At 38.8% G+C, this 8,479-nt stretch overlaps 1 protein-coding gene across 2 annotated transcripts in view; it reads right to left on the reverse strand.

Annotated features, from left to right (window-relative positions):
- Nucleotides 1-6,290: 6,290 nt before the first annotated feature.
- LOC139605762 (polycomb group RING finger protein 3) overlaps nt 6,291-8,479 on the reverse strand; it is a 60,328-nt gene continuing 58,139 nt past the window's right edge. The window contains exon 10 of one of the 2 annotated variants that reach the window (XM_071457531.1): nt 6,291-6,886. In XM_071457531.1, the coding sequence (XP_071313632.1) occupies nt 6,839-6,886 (48 nt within the window). In that variant the 3' untranslated portion in view covers nt 6,291-6,838. The remainder of the gene's footprint in view (nt 6,887-8,479) is intronic. The other variant, XM_071457532.1, reaches the window with a different exon arrangement.

The following is an 8,479-nucleotide window of genomic DNA, read 5'->3' on the forward strand; positions in this document are numbered from 1 at the left end:
AAACAGTTCATCTATTTAAATGTGAAGAACAGGCAACTTCAATGAACTGCAAGATACAGTAGTAAAGTTAAATATCAATTTCCGGGGAAACAAATGAGTCAGTGCAGCATCAGACACACTTTTAAAGGCATTTATTGATGAAATACACACTTAAGTTTTGACAAAAGCTTCTGTAGTTTTTGTATGTAAGAAATTCCAGCCCCATTCTAGACCCCAAACTCCTTGAATTAAATGTGGCAATGGAAACCAGTTCATTACATGTGCAATAAATAACAATAACACAAAATGAGGCAAGGAAAAGGACACCTGAATAAGTGCCTGTGTTAACCTGAAAAGAATTTAAAAAAAAAAAAAAAAAAAAAAAAAAAAAAAAAAAAAAAAAAAGTCTGAGAACACTGTCACAGAAAAACAAAAAGGGGGTGGGGTGGGGGGGTGGGGGGAACAAGACTAAAGTAAAATCCAGTCGTTTTGTATTTCGGGTGCATTAGTGTATGTTCTGAGATTTCCTGGTCACCCTCAGGACCAGAAGGCATTTAGTGACCTGAGGAACTGACTGGAAAAAAGAAAAACAGTACAAAATTAAACATTGGAGTTCTACGCTGAAACCTGGAACCATCTGAGAACCGTATATTGCACATTTTCCTTGCAAATACAATAACCACATTGCCAGATTCACACAATTAGGTTTTTTTTTCCTTTTTTTTTGTGTTTTTTTTTTTTTTTGTTTTGTTTTGTTTTTAGCGCTTGACCTAGAAAATAAACACACCTATGTGTTTGTTATACATAGACAGAGCATTGCGTAGACATTAACACACTAAGAATACAAAAAAGGGAATTCAATTGCAAATTCATAATTTAAGCCATTTTATGCATGAGTCCAGTACAGGTTTCACAAAAAAAAAAGAGAAAATACAATTTGAGAGGAAAAAAGAGCAAATCTCTTCAAAATTTCATTAACCAAGAAAACTACTGCAGAAGTCACTTAATCAGCATAAATAAATAACAATAATACAAAAGTGGACAGATTTATTGATGACATCTGCTATGGCTCATGGGGGCATGCCACTGTGAGGTTTGGTAGCTGTGATGACCAACTTCCCAGTTTACATGGGAATCACTCGGTCTCAATCTAACGGAAGCAGTAGTGGATCCACTTGAGGGGAAAAAAAAATAATAATTCTCCTGTTTTTCCGAATTAAGATTATTACATCAAAATTCTGACATAATAATCTCATTAAATCAGAAAAAGAATTCAGAGATAATAATGACGTTAATTCAGAAAAACTGAGCAGGATTTTTTTTTTTTTTTTTTTTTTTACCTCAAATGAATGCATTACTCTTCCATACAATCTAGCACTTGTACACAAATGTCAAGTCATTCTCTCCTCAAACTGCACCACCCATGACGATGCAGCAATTCAGTGCACTTGAGCGTGGTACTTTCCAGAACCGAGCAGCAGCAGCAGCAGCAGCAGCAGCAGCGCCAGCCCGGCCAGACAATCTATATTTCTTTTGGAGTGTGTTTTAATCCATGTAGCTGTCAGAGTGACCCTCAAGGTCTCCCTCTCTTTTACACACTAAGCCCGTCTGTGAGATCACTGAGCCTTAACGCAGAACTCGGAAATGAAGGCGAGAGTGAGCTGGGCAACAAAGGAAGCTATCACACTCTCGGAGCGGACGCTTATTACAGCAGAGTAAACACATGGGAGCCATGTTAAGTTGCCAGGAGTGATTCTGCTGCCAACAAACTCCAAATGAATGCTGCTGCCTTCAGAGAGCGAGCTCCAGAGATGTCTCCGAGTTCAGAAACTGTGTGCACAAAGCGGCCAGGGAACTGTTTACTCGTCTTCACGTCACGGTGGTAAACCACAATCTGCTGGTACTGACAGGCCACGTGAAGCCGTGACACCGCCTCCAATTGAAATTTCACGTGGCTCACCCAGGAGCTTCACATGGATCCCGGCAGAAGATAACAAACAGGCCTGACAGGTGTTCAAGGTCAAAGCAGAAGAAGATGAGCACAAGAGCTGAAACTCTTGACAGGTCCTGGCCTCGCTTCACACCGGAGACCTTTCAGAGCTGATACCGACCCCTATCTGCAGCCAGGCAGCGTCAAGCCTCCTGTAAGCCTCTTAGCTTGGCTGTCAAGCATGGCAGCAATGATGTCTCAATGTTGGTGCCCATTTATCAAAAAAAAAAAAAAAAAAAAAACCATGAACATCGATCCATTCTGGTGCACAGGAGGTTGAGGATAGAGCCGGCAATATTAACACGTTGGTGGTGAGAAGGTCAAATCTGCAAAGAGCTCTAGAGAACTTTGGAAATCTTAAGAAAATCAGCTGTGAGATTTGTATGGATTTGGATTTTTTTAGACTTGCAGGGCCAATTAAATGTCAGAGACTGAAGCAAGTCTCAACCTGACTCAGAGGCACAAACATCTCACAGGAGAAGCCTGTAATAAGTGAGAGTTTCTCTTTGTGGCAGGAAATTGCATTTCTCACCACTTTTCTTCTTATTTTTCACAGCATTAGACCCATCACAGTCTATGACTTATTTAAAACTCCCTCTGTTTGCTCTCCAGAGCAAGTCTAGGCAAGTGGGTAAACCAAAGCCAATGGAGACAGATTTAAAAAAAGAAAAACAACAACAAAAAAAACCAGCACCTTCTTTATCTGCACAGGGAGGCAGCTCTGACAAGAGATGACACCCAAGGACTCAGGTACACCCAAAAAAAAAAAAAAAAAAAAAGAGGCGACAGGAGATCTTTGCAACACAGTGCTTTTCTGTCTCTGACTGAACCTCTCTTGCAGCAGTCTTGAGTTTGAAACGAGGAGTTGTTGTTAGCACCATGGAAAGCACCAGAGACAGAGACCGCTGATGACCGACACGGTGGCAAAGAGCCCACCCTTTCCACCAGGTCCCCCAGCCCCTCACACACGTCACAGGGTTCTCGAAACAATACTCAGAAAACTACAGTGAAAGATTTTGTTCACACTGCAGCTGTTTTGTGTTGAACTTAAACTGTCTCACGTCAGATTCGTCAACTGCTAACTAAAGATGAGTATGATTTACTGTCAGTGCGTCATCGACTCCAGAGCTAAAATTATGTGTGCACCTTTTCTTTTTTCTACAGTTTAGTCAGTTATGTTACTAGTTTTGTTACTTCTCACTAGATTTATATCCTCACAGTGAATTTCTTTAGTTTTTCTCTTAATTTGAGTCTTCAAACTTTTGACCTGAGCTACATTGTTTTGTACCAACAATCCATTTGTCCTTCTTTCCAATGTTGTTTCTGCCTCAACAGGTAAATTCAGTTTAAATTTGGTTCAGACTTTGTACCAATGATCATTGTGGTGAAGAGAAAAATCTTCACAACGAATGATGAAAATCTGAAGTAAACCCGAACAGTGGTGCAGTGTGAACGTAACCATGCAAAACAAAGGGGGAATAAAAATGCTGAACAGTATAAAGCAGTCTATGCTGTGTTCAGCACAACACAGATGTATGTGCTGTTGATATTTATGTTTCGAGTCATCATTACAGTAGCACCTGTTGGGTGTTTTACAGCTTAATCACCTGAGGAAAAAGCTGTTGTACATTTATCAGAAACTTACAGAAAGTGACAACACTTAGACATGACAGATATCTGAATGGTAAAATGAGTCCAGGGTCATTTGCAAACCACATTTGTTTAAAGTTGGACCTCGGAGCATCTCTGACAACTGTAAGAAATTAACTTGACACCTGCCTCGTTTGTATGAAATGACCTGTGTGTAAGCCTTTCAAACACCAAGTCTGCTCTTACAAAGACATGATAGCACAGAGTAATAACAGTATGTTTGCAGGGATTTTTCACCAAGTACTGACACAACACTCCTCCATGACCTGACCAAACAAGTATGGCTCATTGTTTTTGGTTTTACACCAATTTCTGAATTTGTTTTGTTTCTGTGCTTCAAAAAGTTGTTTTTTTTAATATGTGCAGACATAAGAGAAAATACAAGAGAGAAAATACTTGCAAATGAAAATCATATTTATACAATCAGATTATCACCTAGACCTGCAAGCAGGTACACCAGCAGAACTGGAAACGGAACTGGAGGCTTTCTGTATTTTCATCATTTTTAAAAAAACCTATACTTTAGGTAAAAACTGGCATCAAAAACCAAAAACAATGAACGCTTTCCACAAGTAACTGGATTAAGGGCCTCGAAATATAAAGGTTCCCATGAGAAGTGAATCATACAGAGATGGTATGAGGGGTTTTGGTAGAGCTGGTTTGGTTCAGACCTGTAGGCTATAAAAACGCTGATTCTATACACAAGTCATAGGTCCTTATGCACCAGGGTTCCTAAACATTTCTCCATTTCCAAATCCAAAATTCTACAGATTGTGGATTTCAACACTATCACAGATATTGTGCAATGGTGGATGACACAAATGACTCAACCCGATTCACTATACAAGACTGCAAACAGAACGATACAGGGACTGATGAGAGAAGTTCCAACAAATGTATTTTTTCTTTTTTTTTTTTTTTTCCAAATTTTCCAAACTCCAAATTTTATCCAGTTTTATGATCACAATATTTTTCTAGACTGTTGGAACTTGTGGATGCATAGGAACCCTGCCTGTGAACATACAGACAAAACAGCTTGTTGTGGGTAGATACAATGCAAAGGGTAAATAATCGTCATGTAATTACTGACCACACAGGTCGGTGAGGTAATACTACGTGAGGTCTGACATGGCCTTTAAGGATCCAGTTGTGGTAAGGTTGAAGACAGTTTTGCAGTTTGCTTTGTGAGTTAAGACCTTTTTTCTCATGTCTGACAGAACATTGGTTAGCTGTGTCACACAGTTACAGAACAGCTTGCTCCTGAAGAATAGTCCTCCTCAAGATTTAGAAACACATTTATAAGCACCAAATGACCAAACACTAGTCATTTTATTCAGAATTTTGTTATCAAAATGTTCAAAAAACCTCAGTCCCTGTGCGGCACCTGAATTTGCAAGTAATTCCTTTAAAAAGACTCCAAATTTGCGTCTTGTGAAGTCAACAGTATTGAACACTGGCTATTCTGCAAAAGATCACAAGAATTATACTGATTTGTGAGAAAAAACATTTTCATGTAATTTCAGAAATATTCTTAAATTAATTTTTTTTTTTTTTTTTTTTTTTTTTTTTTTTTTTTAAAACACAACTTTTGCAGCTCCAACTGGCAGTGAGGAATAATTGAAATACACCCAAGAGACGCAGCTTTGTGACATCGGTAATTTGCACTCATCTTCATCAAACTGGCTGACGTGTTCGACTGAGACTGTTCAGATGAGTGATACCAATGTGTGTGTATTTTTACATTTACAAAATTTATTTCTTTTGCAGCTTTGGGAGAGTTTTGCAGTAAAACCTAGCACAGGAAAATGCATGGCGTGCGGGGTGCTGGGTGCCAACAACATCTGCTGCTAGCAGCTCAAACTAAAACATTGTAAACATGTGGGTGTATCAGCATTCGGCTGCCCAGTGCTGCTGAAAGACTGCAGAAACACAAGGACGGATACTAAGGACTGCATGGTGTGAAAACTTAACAGATTAGAATCTATAAAAATGAACTAGCTCTCTGCACAAATATTGCATTTTTCTGTCTTGCAGGCATTTACGGACATGGTAGCATTATTGGTAAGATAGAGTTTGTTTGATGCGGAGCATGGGGTGGGGTTGGGGGGTAGTTTTGAAGCTTTCTCCTTATCCGCCCTAAAATCTTGTAATGCTATGAGAGCAATGTAACATACTTAGACCCCACATACACACAAACTGGCAAAGGATCTGATATATTTGTTTTGTGTCTTTCTCAGACAACATAAAGATGTATTTATATATTTTGATACTGATAGTGAGTCTGTCTTTAAAAATCCTAATTTATCAACTCCGGACACTTGTTGCCCAACATATAGATAGCACTTCTGGGATCCACTCTGTTTCTTTTTTCTTAACAGTCTAAAGTCTCTCTTACTTTCTTCAATCTCTCTCTCTGTAAGGACATTTTATGTACAATATTGGTATATAGAACATAAATTACTACACAAAAGATTTTAGCCTATTCACAATTGACAATCATCAAGAACCCAATAGCAAATTAGACAAAGCCAACGAAATGGAAATGGGGAAAAAAAAAAAAGATTCAGAGACAATTTACTTGATAAACAGCTTAAAATTGATGCCTGTTATATAACCTTTACCTTTTTCCATAAACTTTCTGTGCTCCCAAGATGTGTCGAGTGTATTGTGGAAAAAAAAAAAAAAAAGAAAAACACCTTTTTTTTTATATATAAAAAAACTTCCTCCTCTCCTCTCAGTCATTGTCTCAGGAGAAAGAAATCTGCACGGAGCTCAAAAAGACGGTCACGTGATTCCCGACATCTTGTTTGCGTGTAAACAGAGCACCAGTAGTGTCTTGGTTCCATGTGTCTCTTCTGTACAAAAGTATAAATATATGCTTTCTCTCCATTTGTTTTTGTTTTTTTTTTTTTTCTTTTTTCTTTGTTTTTTGTTCACATATCTAGGATGTAGCGGACAAAAAAAAATGGTTGTTTTAGTTCCTAAAAACACACCAGTGTTGCAGTGTCTGTGCTGGAGGTTGCCAGTTTTGTGTTGTACTCGTCCCCTCCCCCTTTAGATCCCGATTTGCTGGCTTATGCTGACTTTTAGCGTCGGGCGTTTGCTTGGTGTTGTTGGTTGGTTGATCGTCTTTGCATAAATAAAAAAAGGTTCGGCACAGTCTGCAGCCACTGGGCCAAAAAATAAAAAGAAAGAAACAACCGTTGTGTCCGTTTTTAGCTACAGCAGATCCATCTTGGGTCTGTAATGGAGCAGGAGCGGGGATTTCTGGAGGGAAAAAACAAACACAACCTCAGTATATGAGCAGTTTATAGGAAACCCCTAAACAACTGTTTGCTAAATCCTTTCACCAAACAGCCATTAGCTTATCAATGGTACCTAAGCAAAGCATGCAAAGCCATGCAACTTGGGATTTCTGCACATGTTGAAGTGAATGGAGTTCTGGTAAGAACAAGAATTGGTATCCAAAGAGTTTAGCCAAAAGTTAGCATATACTATCCAAACTGCATTATCTTGAGGTGTCACAGGTTACGTTAAAAAAGATCCCATTGGAGAGTGAAGAAGAAGCAGCTATATTAGTGTACAGGCTAACGTTAGCTGGTCTGTCCTACTTTTCATTGGATCTGTCTACCAAAGACGGCTTTGTCAAACTTACTGGATCATCCTCAAAGCTTCTTCTCATTTAAGAGTGAAACATATCGCTTCAAAATACTAAAAGCAAAGAACAAATCTAACTTTTGTGTTGGTTTTCCAAGTAACTGATGTATCATATCTGAGAGGTGTTCTGTGCTTTAGAAAAACAGTGCTGCTCAGCATGGATCACCCACAAATGAGGATGGTGGCTTTTGCATGAAGCCTGTTAACTTTACAAGGCGCTGTGTTAGCATTTTGTCATGTTGCAATCAATACATATTTAAGTCCCTTGTGCAGGTTTCTCAGTTCGATACGTGTGAGCTGAAACATTAAAGAGTCAACCAGGGGCCTGTTTCACAAAGACAAACTGACTATGGCTTAGATTTAAGTAGTAGTCAGACTTCAGACTGATGTTTCAACTCATCTAGTTCCTGAATATCTTAAATAGAACTAATTTTCTTTAAGTTCAATGTAAATTAAGACTTTTTTCACCACTCCACAACCACTCAGCCCTGTTCACTGCAGCAGACTTCTGCAGTTAAGCTGAGATACTGTGGCTCCTAATGTGGCCGGGCTCAGTGCCTCTGCTGACTCATGGTCAGGCTCAGGATAGTTTCTTTCTGATGATGTTCTCACTCCTGTATATTTTCTGCATGTTACCGTGGTCTCTTAAAAGCTCTTCCTTCTCATTACTTTCTCCACGGTTTTGTTAACAAACCGCTATGAGCCAAATTAGCCTCTTTTTTGTCATTTAGTGCCACTGGTCAGCAGGTCTCAGGGATGGTTACCATGGAATCACAGGCTTTTTAGGCTTTAAATAAATCATTTATTTTTGTGAGATTGTGTAACTTAGACTACATTAATCTAAGAGCAAGATTAAGACTGACCTAAAACCATAGACAAGTCTAAAATCTCTTTGAAAACATAATCTCTGGTGACAGTTTCACAAACAGCTCAGTCAGAATTAACCTAGCACTGATTAGCTTGCAAGCTATGGTTGTTGATAAATACACCAGAGGATTGCCAAAACTAAGAATCTGCCTCTGTCTACTCATGTCTGAAATCAGGCAGGGCTTAGTGAATGGTCTGATGGTGAGGATGCAGTTCAGTTAAATCAAGGAGGCTTAGCAGGCTGAAATATTACTGGAAACTAAGCTTCGAAACGTAACTGTAGAGCTCAGAGTCTCATTTCATTTAGTTGGATAAAAAAAACAAAACATTTTATTC

The sequence above is a fragment of the Trachinotus anak genome, unplaced genomic scaffold (assembly GCF_046630095.1).
Source record: "Trachinotus anak isolate AG129_WGS33_773 ecotype Australia unplaced genomic scaffold, CSIRO_AGI_Tana_v1 ptg000021l, whole genome shotgun sequence".
Classification (NCBI taxonomy): Eukaryota; Metazoa; Chordata; class Actinopteri; order Carangiformes; family Carangidae; genus Trachinotus; species Trachinotus anak.